This window comes from Ochotona curzoniae, unplaced genomic scaffold, assembly GCF_017591425.1.
Source record: "Ochotona curzoniae isolate NIBS_2020 unplaced genomic scaffold, NIBS_Ocur_1.0 scaffold_4701, whole genome shotgun sequence".
Lineage (NCBI taxonomy): Eukaryota > Metazoa > Chordata > Mammalia > Lagomorpha > Ochotonidae > Ochotona > Ochotona curzoniae.
The window spans coordinates 69,613,011-69,631,336 of NW_024467122.1; the positions used below are offsets into that span (position 1 = coordinate 69,613,011).

The 18,326-nt window shown below is 37.6% G+C and overlaps 1 protein-coding gene across 6 annotated transcripts in view; it reads right to left on the reverse strand.

Moving 5' to 3' along the window:
- The window catches only part of DENND4A (DENN domain containing 4A), a 107,072-nt gene that overhangs the window by 69,680 nt on the left and 19,066 nt on the right, over positions 1-18,326 (reverse strand). For all 6 annotated transcript variants that reach the window (XM_040970073.1, XM_040970075.1, XM_040970076.1 and 3 more), the window contains exons 2-4: positions 15,228-15,305; positions 5,148-5,480; positions 2,904-3,153 (exon numbers count right to left, since the gene is read on the reverse strand). In XM_040970073.1, the coding sequence (XP_040826007.1) occupies positions 2,904-3,153; positions 5,148-5,458 (561 nt within the window). In that variant the 5' untranslated portion in view covers positions 5,459-5,480; positions 15,228-15,305. The remainder of the gene's footprint in view (positions 1-2,903; positions 3,154-5,147; positions 5,481-15,227; positions 15,306-18,326) is intronic.

An 18,326-nucleotide genomic window follows, 5' to 3' on the forward strand; every position in this document is an offset into this window, starting at 1 on the left:
GCTTTGGTCTGGCTCAGCCTGGCTGTTGATTCTCTTTCTCTGTAGCTCTGCCTTTCAAATAAATAAATAAATCTTCTTTTTTTTTTTTTTTTGTTTAAGAGAGAGTTTCAACCCCAATCTCTACTAAGTCCAATTTTCTAAGATAAAAAAAATTTTCAGTAACTTTTGCGATAGTATAAACAGAATTCCATGGTAGAGCTGAAAGAAGCATTCTAAAATGAAAAGTACTGAGAAATAACAACAAAAGTTATGAGGCTTCATAGAAAAAAGAGCTATGGAGACCCAAGGGTGTAGCAGGGTAAATCTCTGGCTGCAGAACCAGCATTCCATATGGGCACGAGATCAAGACCCAGCTGTTCCAATTTCCTTCCATTCCCTGCTGGAAAGCAGGGCCCCTGAAGGCATTTGAAGAGTGAGCCAGCAAAAAGGAGCTCTCTCTTGCTTGCTCACTTGTTCTCCCGTCTCTCAAAAAAATAACACTTTAGAAAAAAAAAAAAAAGACCATCTAATTAGGTATCATGTAGCTGCAGATATACAGTTAGGATGCGATTTAGATAGTGTAACTATCTACTTTTTAAACTAGTTGATCATTTTTTAAAAGATGTATTTTATTTTTATTTGAGAGGCAGAGTCACAGAGAGAAGGAAAGACAGAGAGAGAGAGATCGTCCATACACTTGTTCACTCTCCAAATGGCTGTGACAGCTGAAGCTGAGCTGATCCGAAGCCAGGAGTCAGAAATGGTCTTCCAGGTGTCCTACATGGGTGGCAGAGGCTCACCCAGGAGGGCTGTTTCCTGCTGCTTTCCCCCAGATTAGAAGTGGAGCAGCTGTGACTCAAACCAGCTCCTATATGGGATGTCTGTGTTTTAGACGGCAACTGTACCCACTGTACAACAATGCCACCCTGAACCTATGATTTTTTTCAATGATTTACTCTATTCCAGCCATCTCATTAAGTAGTCAAAGAAGATGACATAGGATGGATTAAATCAGCATTTTTAGCAATAAGAAAAACTGGATGTAAAGTCAATGAAATAAGTTATATGAACTGCAAAAGATGGGCAGTGAAAATAAAGCTTACATCAGAATACATAGACATTTTTAATCATAAAAAGGATGAATTTATTATATATATATATATATATATACACACAAAAGTGTCGAAAGGAACAAAATTGTTCTTTGCTACTCTAGCAAAAGATACAGTCTACTTTTCAGATCAACAATTTGTTTTTAATTTTTAAATTATTTACATTTAATTTTTAAAAAGAGATGATGACTGTGGCTTGCACAAAGGGTTGTGGTAATTATGGGGTTGGATATCTATTAAAGTTAGGATCAACAAAATGAGGTCTGGTGCGGTAACTAGTGGTTAAATCCTTGCCTTGCACCCACGGGAATCCCATATAGAAGCCAATTTGTATCCCAGATGCCTCGCTTCCCATGTGGGACCCTGCACTGACATGGCAGTCCCTGAGGGGGTACTCCTGGCTTTGGATGAGTTCAGCTCCAGCTGTTGTGGCCACTTGGGGAGTGAATCAGCAGACAGAAGGTCTTTTCTCTGTCTCTCTTCCTCTCTGTAAATCTTCCTTTCCAATAAAAATAAATAAATCTATAAAAATAAATCTATAAAATAAATAAATAAAAAGAATCAATAGAGTTTAGAGAAAAGATGAATGAGAAACACAAAGAAAGTTTGAAATAGCTCCAAGGTGATCAGTCTGAATAACTACAGAGGTGGAATGTCCATTTATTGGATGAGAAAGGCTGTGGAGACAAGCAGGTTGGTTTGGAGAGTACATTTAGAGTATGGGTGATATGCTATTACATAAGATATCCAAGAAAAGATGAATTAGGTCCAGACTAGGCATACAAATTGAACAGTCATCAACACATCATGATTAGATGTCTAACACACAATTTAGATGGTGAAGATAAATGGTCTGAGCACTGAACCTCTGTTGTATAGAACTTAGGGAGACAAGACGCAATCAGCAAATACAGCAAGGAAATGAATGATGAGGTAGGAAGAAAAGGGGGACAAGGTATTCAGAAAGTCTGTGGAAAACGCTACTAAGAGGTAAGTCCATTTTGATATAAGAAATCTGGAAATCCAAACACGTGAACAAACTTCAGAAAGTTCATGGAAACTGCTATAAAAAACTGTCCATGGATTTCAAAATAATTTTACACTGAAAATAATTTACTTTTTAATTCTATTTTTCTATGAACTGTGAAATTTTTGAAGAACCTACACACATCCTCTTTTCCTTCTACTGTTTTAAGGGGGAAGAGATAATCACTCATGTCAAAATCAGCTGAAATATAAAGGTGAAGACTTGATCAGTGGATTCAATAATATGAGGAGTCTTGGTGGAATCCATGAACCCAAAAGCCTGAATCATGAGTCAAAGTGAGGAACAGGATCAAATACACTAAAACGCTTAACAAGTTTTACCACAAAGACAATGAAATGTGTCGATAGGAGGAAAAAGTATAGAATCAGGAAGTTTGGTAAAGGTGGGAGATCTTATGACATATGCCACATGCTGGAGGAAATACTGTGATAGAGAAAGAAAATCTGAAGTTTCAAGAAAAAAATGTAGGGAGACTTGAAACCATGTCATCAAATGATGCTTTTTGTATGGGATCTACACAGACAAAAGGGAGCCACAGTTAATGCACTTCTGAAGTTAGAGAAAAAAAAATTTTTAATTAAAAAGGGGAAAAAAAGACTTCCATATATCCATGAAAATACAAGTAAATGAATTGCTAAAAAAATAAAATATCTCACTTCTTTAAAAACATATTTAATTCTGCAAATACGATGTTTACATAAAATTTATTTTAAAATATGCTCTTTTCATTAGTGGTTAATTTTGTCATTAGAAAAATCACTTACCATACTGTTATTGAGATTCTTGTCAACTTTGCAGAATGTATGTGGTGGGCTTTCTCCTTTACTGGGTATAATAATACATATGTCTGTGACAGCCAACGTATTCTGAGTCATGTTTTCCGAGGCTCGTCGGTAAGTGATATAAATTCTTTGTGATGACGTACTGCCACTAATATTTGCAGGGCGCCCATAGGGAGTACTCTGAATAATTTCACAGCCCTGTTTCAATCTTTCTTTCCAGTCATATAAAACCCTAAAAAACAAATTTAAAAATTAATATACAAATACCCAAGGCACCCTCAAATGTGAAAAGTAATATTTCCAGGAAGTGTGAACTGATCCTTAAATGTTGTCACATGATAAAAATATTTCCTATTATAAGCTCGAATTGCATAATGTAACGAGAAGTTCAGGTAAGTCTTTGTGCTGCCCCCTGTGACACTGACATCCATATGGCTGTGCTGATTCGTGTCCCAGCTGCTCCACGTTCATCCATCTCCATACTAATAGCCTGGGAAGAGCACTGGAACATGACCCAAGTGCGTGGGCCCCTGTGAGAGACCAGGAAGCAGCTCCAGCATCCTGTCTTTAGCCTGGCCCCACTGCTGACCATCTGGAAATAAACCAATGGATGGAAGATCTCACAGTCTCTCCCTTTCTCTGATTTTCAAAATAAATAAATAAATATTTTCAATTGTTTTAAATAAAATATTACTTCAGCGAAAACCTAGAACATATATGTTTACTTCCATTTTCAGTACTTCCCTCACCTTTAAGAATGATTTCACAAAAAGAATATAACTTTAAATCTATCTTTAACCAAAAATCTGGGTGAAAGGTTACTGAATTATTTAAGTCTTCTAAATATTGGGGTTGGTACTGTGTCATACGGGTAAAGCTGTTAACTGCAACATCAGCATCTCAAATGGGTGCCACCTTATGTTCCAAATGCTCCACGTTTGATCAAGCTCCCTGCTGATGGCAGAGGGGGATGGGCCAAGGACTTGAGCCTCTGTCACCCACATGGAACATACAGAAGAAGCTCCCGGCTTTGGCTTGGCCCAGCCCCACCACTGTGGCCATTAGGAGAGTAAACCAGAGAATGGAAGACATTTACGGGTGTTCTCTTTGTAATTATGACTTTCAAATAAATGTTTTTAAAGTCTCCTAAATGTCATATTTAAAAGCATTTGAGGATGCCAAGAAAATATTCTGTTTGAATAATACTACATTTTTCCTTCATAGAACTGATTTGTACATAAAGTCTTCGCCATTCATCACAAAGCAATTTTAAAGCTCTACTATACCAAACATGCCTGAATTTTCTATAGAAGTTGTTATAATAAGCAAGTTTTCAATGGAACAATGGAAATTGTTCTAATAATTTGTAATATAACTTTAGATATTTTACTTATTTGAGAGACACAGAGTGACAAAGGCAGAGAGACAGAACACCCCGTGTCTGCTGCTTTGCCCCCTAAATGCCTGCAACAGCCAGGGCTGAACCATGCTGCAGCAAATAGTCAGGAATTCAATGCAGGTCTCCCATTATAAAGGACAGGAAGTTAACTTCTTGAATCATTTGCTTTCTCTCAGTTTGCACCTTAGCAGGAAGCTAAACTCAAAAGCAGAGTTGGGACTCAAACCTACGTACTCTGATAAAACATATAGAAGTCTCAGCATTAATATTTTGATATTTTTCTGTAAGTGATTTTCAATTTTTTTCCCCTGCATCAAAAGAAACCCATGCAAGATTTGAATGCTGATAAGTTGTAGAACAGAGGTAAAAGCTGTTCAGGAAGAGAAACAGAATTCCAGATATAAATCTATTTTCCTGAAGTTGCCACATCTCTACTAATGAACTAGATGAACAGCTAACTTCAAAACCTACAAAGCACATTATTTGGAAGAATAACAATAATAATTTCAAAAAAACATGGGGGAAGCATGTGGCATAACAATATTGCTTCTGATGGCTGTGTCTCAAATTTGAACACCTGGGTTTAAGACCTGGCTGCAAGGCTTCTTCTTACTAACATACACTCCAGGAGCCAGCAGTCTGGGGGTTCAAGTTTTTGGGTCCTAGCCACCCATGTTGGAATCCTAGTTTGAATTACAGGCTTTGGCTTTAGCCTGACTCAGCCGTGGCTGTTGCAGACACGTGAGGAGTGAACCAGAGAGAGAGAGAGACCTCTGCGGTGTGTGTGCCTTTCAAATAAAATACAAATTTAAAACACCGTATCTTACCCTAGATCTGTAAGTGGAGGCTTATCTCTTCCTCTTCTATAGCAGAGGTAAATCTGTGGCCCCACAAGACTTCCATTATTGAGATCAGCTGACAGTCCAGTTGGGGTGACATCAATACACATGTAATCCCGTGGCACTTCCTCCCCAAGGGATTTAATAATAACAGAAACATCTGTGATGGGTTCTTTCGGTTTAGCTACTTTATGACAGGCATCATTGAAGTGAATTTCTTCCTCAAGAGGCTTTGAAACATCAGTTAATCCTGCCACAACAAAGTAGTCAGCAACGCGAGGTCCCTTGTCTTCAATCATCTTCCATTACAGTAGATTCCATCTAAAAATATAATAAAAGACCAGTATTCTATAGTAACTCAAATAAATATAAGTGATTGTCAGACAGATAAGAACAATAACAACAAAACTATAAAGAGTGCTACTTCCATAATAAACCAGTAGTGTTTTTTTATTTCATACATAAAAAGCATCCTTTTAAAAAATAGAACTATCTTTAGCATTATTGCTTTTGTTGTAAAAATGATGCATGTATTTATAATTTTGGCAGCATGGAATCTTAGGTTACCTAAATAGTCAACTTTAAAAACCTTTTAAGTGTAAAGATTAATTTAGAAGACTGTAAGGGAAATTCCCAGGGCTTTATAACATTGAGGAATCCAAAAACCAGGATGTAGTCTTTAAGTCAATACTTGGTGGAAAAATTTGCTGATCTCAGTAATCAAGGGTTTATGTTTTAGAAGGCATTTCAGAGACAGGAAATAAGGTTTGGGACCATCTAAAACAGGGATTTAGAACTGAGTCACCTAAATAAAGGCAAGAGCTTCAAATGACTATTCTCTAGCTAGAGAGATTTTCAAAATCCACTGGCACAGAGAGATAACAACGTTAGCCCCAATCTGAACATAGGGTATTTACAAGGTGGAGGAAAGATCTCCTCTGAGAGTTCATTTACAATAGGGCCACTCACTCTTAGATTTGGGTGTTGAGCTTAAGTCACCCTATGGTCCTAAGAAGTTTCAGCAGAGAAATTAATATTGAAAGTGTTCCCACGTGTAGTCATACACTTGGGGAAACCAATGCAAACTAGCTCTAGAGGGTGAAATGTCAGCCTGGAGATAAAGCCCAGATGGAGACAGCTACTATTCCAGAACCCCCAAAACACATGGAAAAATCCACTATGAATAACACTTAGAATCTACAACAGAAGAGTCTCAAATAATAAATGTTGAAAGATAGCAATAATGCATGCTTTGAAACAAACTCAGAGATACACAAAGTGCAATCTTTGTATTTGCAAACATTTTGATAGTAAAATCCCTTTCAGTTGCCTAGTATCACTGAAACTTTATTTTTTTAACTAAGAATATACTCCACAATAGTCTCCTTACTTATACACCATTATTAAAGGAAGAACAGTAAATGTAAGAGTTTCCTAGCTTTTCATATTAGAACCAATTCCAATAAATATAAACAAAAGGTTTCATGAACAAAAACATTAATTATATATCTGTATTTTTTGTATATTTACAACATACAAATAAAATGAATAAATAAAGTCATAGCAGTCTTTTGATAGTTAGCTGATTAGCATTTATACTTAATTCAGACTTTTCCAAGCCTATTTTAATAATATTCAACTAAAAAAGATCCGTAGACTGTTTAGGAAAATACTAGCTTTAAGTAAACTTCCCCTTACAGACTGTAAAGAGATTCTTATAGAGAACTTACTTATTAGAAAGTTATAATATTTTTCATTATAATCCCCAATCTCACTGAATTTTCTGTATTGCTCACATCATGAGTTTTCATAATTCACGTCACATTTTTCTTGGAATCTATATTCACTGCTCAAATAGTCTTTGTAAATAGTACCGTTGTTTGCTTAGCAAACAAGCCTAAAGAAGGATTAAATGTTCCTATCAATTTTATGCAGCTGTATATGGCTCCTCTGCAGCAATTCCCTTACAAGTAAGACTCCTGCATATAATAAAACATGCCAACTTTTCAGAAATGCCTCCCAGCCTGACAGTTTTAAAAAGGTAATAACCTGTTCCCCTGAGAAGACTAGCAAATACTGAGTCATCACTCTTAGCAGCCTACATATAACATGTGCTCCACACACACAAAAAACTAGCTTTACTTAGTTGACGATGTTAATTAATTTAAAAGTAGGGTAATTTGAAAAGCACTTTATATTTAGCTTTTGCCCTCCATTTCATTAGTATTTGAAAATAATATTTTTAGGTTGATTTGTATTTTATTTGATGGATATGTTATTATTGATGTAACTACTTGCTTACTATTGATCAATTATTATTTCTATTTATTTTGCTAATAATCTTAAATGCTACAATGTAAACCCTTGAACATAAACCCTTAGTTACAACATGTAGTTACTTCTTCAGCATAAAATCATGAAAGTGAAATGATTAGGCCAAAAGTCACCTCAGTCTTTTTAAGTATTTGTTTCCACGAATTTTGAAGTATTGTCTCTTAATAAAAGCTAGGCTTAAACATTACATTGGAAAAGCACTTTCCTTTCATCATAAAAAAAAAAAAGAGAGATGAAAACATCTTCCATTGTCTAGATTCTAACTTGATCTTATTTAAAACTAAAGAATAAGGGTGGGCAACTGGTTTAATGCTTAAGATCCTGCTTGGGATACACTCATCCCATATCAAAATGACTAGGCTTGAGTCCCAGCCAGGCTCCTTCAATTCCAGCTTCCTGTTGACACACACCTACGAGGTGATATGTGATGGGTTCCTGACACGTTACTGGATTACATTCCTGGCTCCTGGCTTCAGACTGGTGCAGCCCCACCTGTCTCTGTATTAATTTAGTAAGTGAACCAGTGATGTTAGATTTTTTTGTCTGCCTTTCCAACTAAATAAAAAAACCTTTCGGTTAAGTAACTAATTCGAACATTATAATCACTACTGCATACAATTGAGTATGATACCTTGTTATGTAATAAGAAGGAAAATAAATGAGAAACAGTGCTATCTTGAAAGTATATCTATCTAATAACTTTTTAAAATTAATTCTTTACTCTTTGGAAAAACTGCTAAGCAAATATTGGGAACAAATTTGTTTGGAAAGTTCCTTTTTATTAGATCTTCCTGGTTTACAAATTTTAAATGTTGTCTCATTCCTGATGTAATACAGTACATAATTGCTAAAAGAAAATAAGGTGTTGTTCTTAATAAATAAAAGAACAATAAATTATAAGGTGGTGATAAAACCCTCTTACATTTATTGACAGGGCAGTAAATGATAAATCATTCAATTTCCCTGGCCTTGTTACTGTTTTCTACTTATTCATTTGGAGCTTGGACAGGATGAGAAGGTAGGCAAATATTTTAAAGCACAGATGACAAAGTATACAATTTTGAACTAAGATGGCAACAATTCAGGTGACAAAAATCCATCTGAAAGCTCTAAGTGCCCTTAAATTCTTTCAGGAAGATTGTATATTACTTACATGTGCCTCTATTTCTAATTTTAAATCAACTACATTTAAAGTGAGGTATGGTTTAAAAATTAGAAGGAAGACACTACTAAAAAATATAAGCAAAGAGAATATTGAAGTCTTTAATACATAAACAAATAATCAGTACTTCACAATAGCTCCATGGAGCCAAGTGATTTATTTTGGAATGTGAAATGTGCAATACTAAAGGAAAATAATAAATATAAATTAAAGCAAAATGTCTTGTGTTGGTGAGAGCCAACATAAATTACTTGGAAAGAGAACATCAAGACGGCATTCCCAATGACAGAAAAAACAGGCTTTAATAGGGAACATCACAGCAAAACCCTGAACAACTAGGTGGTAAATTTCCATAAATTCTTTTTTTGAGATTGAAGACCAAACAATCATACATTTAATCCAAAATTACTCTAAATAATCACAGTAATATGAAAATCTGACATAGCTTTATTCAAGCTGAAGCAACAACAATTCTGTACCATTAAGCAAAGAGTGTTTTGCAATTCTTTGTTCAACATGGATAGATAACAAGTTAGTTCATAAAATACAAAAATTCATGCAGTTATTTAAAAATGTCAGATACCTGTATGGCTCATCTTTTACTTTAAACTACATGTATTTGCACAGAAAACAGAAAATAAGGATGATATTCTCTCTATTCCTAAAAGGTTCACGAGAACTGAATTCAGGAGTCATTACAAAACACTTCCTTCTCATTCAGCAATTAACAGAGACTGCCTTTCCTCCCTTTGAGTCCCTGCATAATCAAGACTTTTTAAAAAAAAATTTCTTGTATTACTCCATTAGATCATTGCATTTAAGCATTCACTATCCAAGTGAATAACTCTAAAGACAAGAAAAATACAAAGGGAACAATCAGAGAAAAAAAAATTTAATGATTCATCTATTGTAGCCAGCATGATGGCTCAACTGGCTAATCTACCGTCAAGCACTGGCATCCCATCTGGGTACCGGTTCACACTACACTTCCTATTCAGCTCCCTGCTTGTGGCCCAGGAAAGCAGCAGAGGATGGCCCAAGTCCTTGGGCACCTGTATCCATGTGGAAGACCCAGAAGAAGCTCCTGGTTCCTGACATCATTTGGATCAGCTCAGCTCCTGCCATTGTGGCCATTAGGGCAGTGAAGCAGTGAATGGAAGATCTTTTTCTTGCCTCTCCCTCTTTCTGTAAATCTGCCTTTCCAGTAAAAACAAATAAATCTTTTTAAAAATGAGAAAGATTTACTTATTTATTTGAAAATCAAAGTTACAGACAGAAAGACAGACACTGATTCATTCACTCCTCATCTCATGACAACTGCCAAGGCTGGGACAGACTGAAGCCAGGAGCCAAGAGCTTCGCCTGCATATTATATGTAGGTGACAGGAGCCCAAACACTTTAGCCATCTTCTGCTGTTTTTCCCAGGCCATCATCAAAGAGCTGGATTGGAAATGGAGCAGCTGGAACAGTAACCAGCACCCATGCATGATGTTGGCAACGCAGGCATTAATTTTACCCACTACATCACAACACTGGGCCCTAGACGAAACGTTTTAAAAATATATGAAAAGCAAAATTTCCAAATATAAAAATTTTACATAATTATTAATTATTACTGAAATGATAGGTAACAAAAGCTTACCAAACTCCTCTGTCAGGAAACAGTCCCTGCAGTTGAGCCCAAGAATCAAGGATGGGAGCAGCCCAGACCAAGCCAGGTTATGGTATCAGCTGGCATATGTGTGGGTCAGGTCTAGAGATAGGCCAGACTGGATCAGTTCACAGCACTCACTGGCAGATGTGAGAAGCAGATAGGATGCAAGACAGGTTAGGTTGGGCCACAGTACCAGCCAGCTCAGGGCCCGGACTAGGGGGCTGGTTGAGTTGGGCTAGGCTGCAGCACCCACCAGGCATGAGCTGGAACTGAGGGTAGACTGGGCCAAGCCAGGCTGCAGCATCTGCTGGTGAATGCTGAGGTGAGACAAGCTATGCCAGACTAGGCCACAACACCCAACAGCACACGTAAGATCCAGGATAGGCAGTGAACCCAACAGAGGAGCTATGGGGGTTCCCCTGTTGGACCACTGCTCACACTGGTGAGTGTGAGAGCTGGGACTTAGGGTGGACCAGGCTAGGCAGGGCTACAAAGCCTGTTGGCCTGCATTGTGGGCTGGGTTAGGGGGATACCAGGCTGGGCTAAGCGATTGTGTCCGCTGATGCATGCATGAGCCAGGGTAAATGCAGGCTGGTTGGGCTTTGCCATAGCATTAGCTGGCAGATGCTGGGACTGGGGCAAGTCCTGTCAGGCTAGACAGTAGAACCACCTGGAGGTTGTGGGATTGCCTAGTGAAGAAACTGTGGGCACCCCTCGGATGGGCTGTAGCTCCCACTAGTGAGCACAAGAACCAGGACTGGGCATGGACCTGGTGGGAGCTATTGGGGATCAATCTGACCAGGTTGAAGTTCCCACTGGTGTGTGTGAGGGCTGAGCATGGATAGGCAGGTTTGGGCTGCGCTGCAGCACCCATTAGTTTGTGTATGAAATGCAACTAGAGATAGAACTGACCAGGTAACTGCAGCTAATAGTGTGTGTAGGCTGATGTGGGTAATTGACTGAACCAGACCCCGCACTGGCTGGCACACACAGGAGTCAGGTTGGGATCACCTCAGGCAAGGTTTCTTTGGAGGTCCTCCCCCTCATCCCACTGGATCACTGGACTCAGAACTCCAACCACAGTGAAATCGCAGGATCTCAGGTCTGACTGTGGAGTGCATGTGTCAGAACTAGGCTGCCTCGGTTGCTGAAGATGCAGAGAACAGCATGCCCAGATGCACATGGGTGTGGGGGTGGGCATGACAACCAGTTCACTGAGGTCCTCCTGCAGAGGACGTCTAGTATCATGAAGGGCAGAACAAATTGGACAGCTCTCCCAGCCAAGTTTTAACAGCCAGTAACTGGGCAAATGAAGACTCTAAAATGGACAATGAACCTTGGAAGGATTTCCTCAGCTTTGCAGCAATAAAATCAACAGCATCTCAGAACTACTGAAAACCCCTGAGCTGGCATCATCAGAACATGTTGCATCCTGGGATTGCTGGGATCAGATGTCCATCCCCCATTCATGGTTACTGATGCAGTTGGGCTGCTGGGAGTGGCCCTCTCCTCTTCTTTCCTCCCCATTTTTTACAAATGTAGGAAGAAAAATGGAGATTAGAGGCAGTTGCTTCATCCACTTTGCCCTATCCCACAATCCTCCCCACTCTAATCAATGGTTCACATGGGCATGCATACCTATCAGCTATGTAAACATTATCCAAAAATAAAATGAATTTATTATAAAAATTCAAATATGGCAAGAAAAAGAAGCCTTTCAGACAGGATGTGATAGTTCCAAACTCAGATATGTAAAAATGTCAGTAACACAATGGACCAGTTTCTTAACCCAGCTCTCTTCAAAAGATGTCTCTGCTTTAAAAAACAAACAAACAAACAAACAAACAAAAACAAAAACAACTAATTCCCCAGTTATTCTAACCTATTTTTCTATCAAAACAGGAGACGTTTATTTTTCTAATTTTTATCTGTTATCTTTCTTCCAATCAATCATCTAATCTATTGTCCTTCAAACAACTTTGCTTTTGTGTTGTTGTTATTTATTTATTTAGTATTCTTACAACTTTTAAAAAAAATTTTTTGAGAGGCAGAGAGAAAGAAAAAACAAGCAAGCAAGCTCCCTTCTATGGGCTTACTCCACCGTTGCTCACAACAACCAGGGCGAGAGCCACGGGAGCTGGGAGCACACTGCAAGTCTCCGACAGGATGGCAGGAACCAAGCAGCTTGAGCCACTGTTAACTGCAGTCCAGCATCCACACTGGCAGGAAGCTGGAGTTAGGAGCCAGAGCTGGGAATCCAGCCTAAGCACTTCAAGAGGGGATGCAGATAGCTTAACCAGCATCTTAACTGGTTAAGCTATCATCCTACAGGCCTGCTCCAACAACTTTATTCTTTGCTACTTTGTCTACATACTATTTCCTCTTTCTAGTCAATCTCATTTTTCAAAACTTTAATCTGTATGGGACAGGCACAGCCTAAGATGCCCAATCCTATATCAGAATGCCTGATTTGAATTTGAATTCAAGCTCCACTTTCAATCCCAGCTTTGTGCTAATGTGCGTCCTCATAGGCAGTAACTGATAGTTCAACCATATGGATCCCGGTCACCCACATAGGAGGTCCAGAATTAATCCTGTGCTGCTGGCTTTGGTCTGGCCATCCTGGATATTGTAGTTATTTGGAGAGTGAACCAGCAGATTCTCTCTCTCGGCATTTTAATATATCACAGTAAGTAAAAATTTTAAAGATTGGCTTGGCTATTCTTAAGACTTTGATGTAAAATTTTAAATGTATCACTTCTTGGCCTTTTGGCTAAGATCAACTGTACAGTTTTTAAATGTACACATTAATTTAAATTTTATGAACTATACTAAATAAGTAAAAGAGTAATCTCACTCACAAGAAAAAAATCAGGTTTATATCTTCTATCCAGTATTTGAGAACAGAAAATATCCTTCAAATGCTCATGCAAGGCTACAAAGAATTTAAATATTCATAATTTTATTTAATAAGCATTTCTAACTGCTATAATATGCACAATTATACTAAACTATGTAATATTGCATCAAATACAAATATACATTTAACTGGTATCCCATTTTTTTCCTTCCTATATAATATTTAAAGTATGGTAGACAAGTAGTTTAAAAATACATGTTATTGGGCCTGGCAGCGTGGCCTAGCGGCTCAAGTCCTCGCCTTGAACATGCCGGGATCCCATATGGGCGCTGGTTCTAATCCCGCCAGCTCCACTTCCCATCCAGCTCCCTGCTTGTAGCCTGGGAAAGCAGTCGAGGATGGCCCAAAGGTTTGGGACCCTGCACCCATGTGGAGACCCAGAAGGCGTTCCTGGTTCCCAGTTTCGGATCAGCGCAGTACTGGCCGTTGCGCTCACTTGGGGAGTGAATCATTGGACGGAAGATCTTCCTCTCTGTCTCTCCTCCTCTCTGTATATATGACTTTGCAATAAAATAAATAAATAAATCTTTTTTAAAAAATACATGTTATTTGAATGTTCAACTTATAATCTATAGTAAGTATACAATATGAAACATTAAGTCTTTTTTCTGTTTCTCAATCATTTTCTATAGCTGCTGATACAGATACAGTAGTGTATTTAATCTATTAATCAATTACCACCACAAGCAGGGTCCTAAACAAAATTAGAAATGTACAGAATAAGTAATTGATTCATTTATTTAACGAGTTTTTAATAAACATGAGAAACTTATGACAACCAGGATAAAAGCAACGGCTTCTGCCAAAGAGTTTCTTGTTTATCTACCTTGTCTCACGGCTTTACATACTTTAATTCCGTGTGTTACCATCTTTTCTTCCATTATCCTTCCAACTCCAGGTGCTTGACTTCAACCTGCCCAAAATTACCCACACCAGTTTCTCCATAAAAGTCTCATGCACAAGAAGTTAGACAACTTTCTTCTCTCTTTCCCCATCTCCTTAAAAATTGGCAATCCTTCCATATAAGTATTCCATAGAGATTTTTAAAGGAAAGAAGACTTATTTGAATACCATATTTAAGAGTACACTGGAATTTTTTTAAAGAGGTTCAAAAGTCCAAGACAATCTTTTTTTAAAGTAAGTATTTGAATATAAGCTTTATTGGCGTGGGCATTTGTTCTACAATATAAGATGTTGCATCCCACAGAGTGCCTGGCTCCTGTCTCCAGGTTAGTGCTAATGCAGACCTGAGGAAGCATTGCTGATGGCTCAAGTAGCTAGGTCCCTGCCATCATAAGGGAAATCTGAATTCAGTTTAGCTCCTGGCTTCAGTCTTGTCCTAGCTGTGGCTATCACTGGCAGTTGGGAAATGAGCCAGCAGATGGAAGCTCTGGATGCTTTCTGCATCCCAAATAAGTTTTGTAACTCCAATTGATGTACTATCTAGGTACGATTTCCTAAGGAAAGCAAATCCATTTTACCCTTAACCTATTTTGTGGTCACCTCAACATCTATCCTCAAGCAACACCACCACCAACAACAGAAAAAAAACATAAATGTGTAGTTTGACAAGTCTCTTTTGAAGTATTTTTAAACCTTGATTATAGAAAATATTAAGAATGTAATAATAGGCATTTGCAGATGAAGAGATCTTATTATAAATCATAACTAGTCAAATCCCTCATTTTATAGCCAAAGCAGCACAGAAGTAAACTATTTAAAGATACCCAAATAGTTGGTAATACAACCTGTGCAAGAATTCCATTCCCTTAATTCAGGATTCTTTCCATTAGGGAGTTTCTCCCTAATAAAGTGCTAAATTAATACTGACCCAAACGAGGATTTTGGACATCTTCTTTCAGGTTATTCCGTGCTACTTTTTACTCAAAATTGTTATGTGATAAATATATTCCAAATTCTTAAGAATTCTGATAAATTAAGATTTTACTGTTTAAAATATATTTAATTTAAACAAATAAAAAACAAAAACTACTTACACATTACTGAAGGCTTCTCTCTGCAAATGGTGCCAACCTCAATCTGTGAATTCTGGAGGCCTCAGATTTTGAGAAGTACTACACAGAAAAGAATAAGAACTGGACTTAAATCAACTGCAATCAAATATTTCCCAATATGTCTATGGATAAAGTTGTATTAGCAATAATTTTTATAAAAAACGATTTCACACATTGTTTTCATGGGGTTAATAATAAGCAATTCTGAAATGCCAGCTGTTTCAGAAAACACATTTCAGTCTGAACAGATACATACTTTAAAAAATAAGAACAGCAGGGGGAAGTGAGAGAGAAAAAAATGGAAAAAACAAAATAAATGTATATACAAGCAAGACATACAAGAAAGGAAAAAAAATAGGTCTTAAGTATAGCATTTTCCTAAAGGAAAAATATATATAAGGTACGAGAAATACAGATTCTGGTCACTTCAAACTAGTCAACATTCAAAAAGTACTTTGACTTTATCATAAAGTTTAAATATATTAATTAATCTGTTACATCAAGTTCTTAACAAGAGATATAGTAGGGAGTCTCAGCAAGGAGCTAATGTCCTCTGACCTGGATAATAAGCAACGTTGTACTATGAGATTCAACATGTCTCAATAACATTTTCTTTAAATTGAATAATTGGCTAAGTTGTAGTTAGGAGTCATTTTAAATATCAAATGGAAAGCTGGTGCCACTAACAAAGTCTTAAAGTATAGCCAAACCAATATCACACCAATTTAGGGTAGGTAACTTTCTAACACTGGGCACACGCACACACAAAAGGACTTTCGGTAATAGTTCAAAGTTGTGTTATGGTCGCAAGTTGAAGTGCAGAAATCATGAGCACATCAAGAGGAAGAATTCACAGCTTCAACCCACATGAAACATCTACTAACTAAAAAAGAACAGCAGTCACAAACAGATGTTCCTTGGCTGGTTGGTCCTTGCTATGTGTTGGTCTCTGAGAAGCGGGAGACAGGCAAGGAAAGGGCCTATTTCAGCCAACAATTTGATCGTGTCTTGGATGGAGTATGAAAATAATGATTGAGAAAAAATGTAATCTTTTTTCTTTTTGGACTGCTGAAAATGGTCAGGATGGATGTATGTGTTTTTAAAAACTAGGACATCACTCTAGCTCAGACCCACTGAACAACTGCAGGCAGTAAATACAGCGTGGTCTTCAAATATTTCTAAAATCTTATTGCTAACTAGTAAAAAGGGAAAATGCAAATACTGATGTACTCATTTTTAAAAATCACATTTCTTATAATCACAAATGCTTTCCACTGAAAAGGATGTACATACATAAAAATACTTTCAGATTTTTTAAATTAGTTATTTTCTTGATAGAATATTAGGCTTATATAGATGCAATTTCGAATTATGAATGTGTTACAACAAATTCAAAATACATTTTCTGCTACATTGAGTTTTTCAATATAGTAAGAACATTTCGTTTAACCATGGTTCTATGCTCTACTAAAGTCATTTGTATTATTACACAAAAAATAGATTTATAGTTTTTGATGTTGAGCACTTTGGTTACTTTGTAGTATTCACAATAGTATCAAATGTTTCTTCCTTGACAGAATGAACTTCAAAGAATTTATTCCGATTATCCTTCACAGATGGTAGGGACTCAAGTATTTGAGCCACATGTTGTTGTTTCCCCAGGTGTCATTAACAAAATGTTGGGGATGGAGTAGCCAGGATTTGAACCACACACTATGATATGGGATGCAGGCATCCCAAGTGGGGACCAAATACTCAAGCTCACCTGTCTTATTCTGATTTCCCAGTTTTACTTGTATTCCTCTGTGTGCGTGTGTATTTCAATGAAGTTTCATCACATATGCCTAAACACCCTGCATCTATCACCAAGGTCAGGAAAACATACAGTTCCATTATAAGTTTTCCTGATACTGCCATTTTCTAAGCACCTGTTTTTTTCACTACTGACTCCTCCATCCCACTGTCCCTTTATCTCTGTGGAGTGGCATAAAGTACATACAGCCTATGAAGGTAAAAGATCATTTTTCTAAAAGCAACACCCTATATAATAAAATAGGTACAGAGACAAATCAAAGCATAAACCATATCTTCATAGGGTGAGGAATATATACGGTATGGAAAGGCTTTTAAGTCACATTTACCCAGCTATGAGTATTACCTTGAACATGATTATACAAACTGATACACACACACACACACATACTCAAAGAAAGGACAGAGAGTGGTTCTCTATTAATCATAATGAAGACCAGTCTCCTTAGTTCTGCAATAAAATTTCTTACCATCATAAGAAACTACAGAACTATTGAGAAGATTCCTAGGTGTATAAGAACATTAAGAAGGGTCTCTCACTGTGTATAAGAACAACTCTAGGACACCTACCCATGTGGGAGACCTGGGCTGGGTTATCTGGCATTGATCACAGCCCACTGGCCCACAAGAATGCTAGGGCTTATTATGCTAAGAGAAATGAACCAATCCCCAAAGGATAAATACCACATGTTTGCCTTAATTTGAGATGAAAAGATGTCAATCTGGAAAATAGTACCTGTATATTGTAATATTATTGCAATCTCTGACAACCTGTATCCAATGCAATAAGATAACCTGTTGTAATCTATAAATCAACAATTAATGTGAGTCAGACTGCTTATGATCTACATCAAAGAACTGTAAAACCTAAAACACTCTTAATACCCTATGTTATGCCATAATGGGGAGGGAATGCAGAAAAATCTTCCCATCTCCCTAAAAACTGTGAGGAAGACGTGAAATATAGTCTATCAGGATCAAATCTGGTAACTCATAGACAACAGACTCGAGTCAGCACTAGACAATAGTAAAGCTACACAGGCATAAGGGGGGAATCAGGAGCGATCCTGACAGCCTCTAACAGGAGGTCGAGGATATGGAGCAGGGGGGTTGAGACCCCAGAGTAGAGCAGGTGGACGGGAGGAGGCTAGTATCCCAACCCTGAAGACTCCCAGATCCTCACCAAGGACTATCAGTACGGACACCAAGGACTACATCCCAACTGCCAAGGATATCACAGGGAATAGGAGTGCCCTTGGAGGCCAAGAA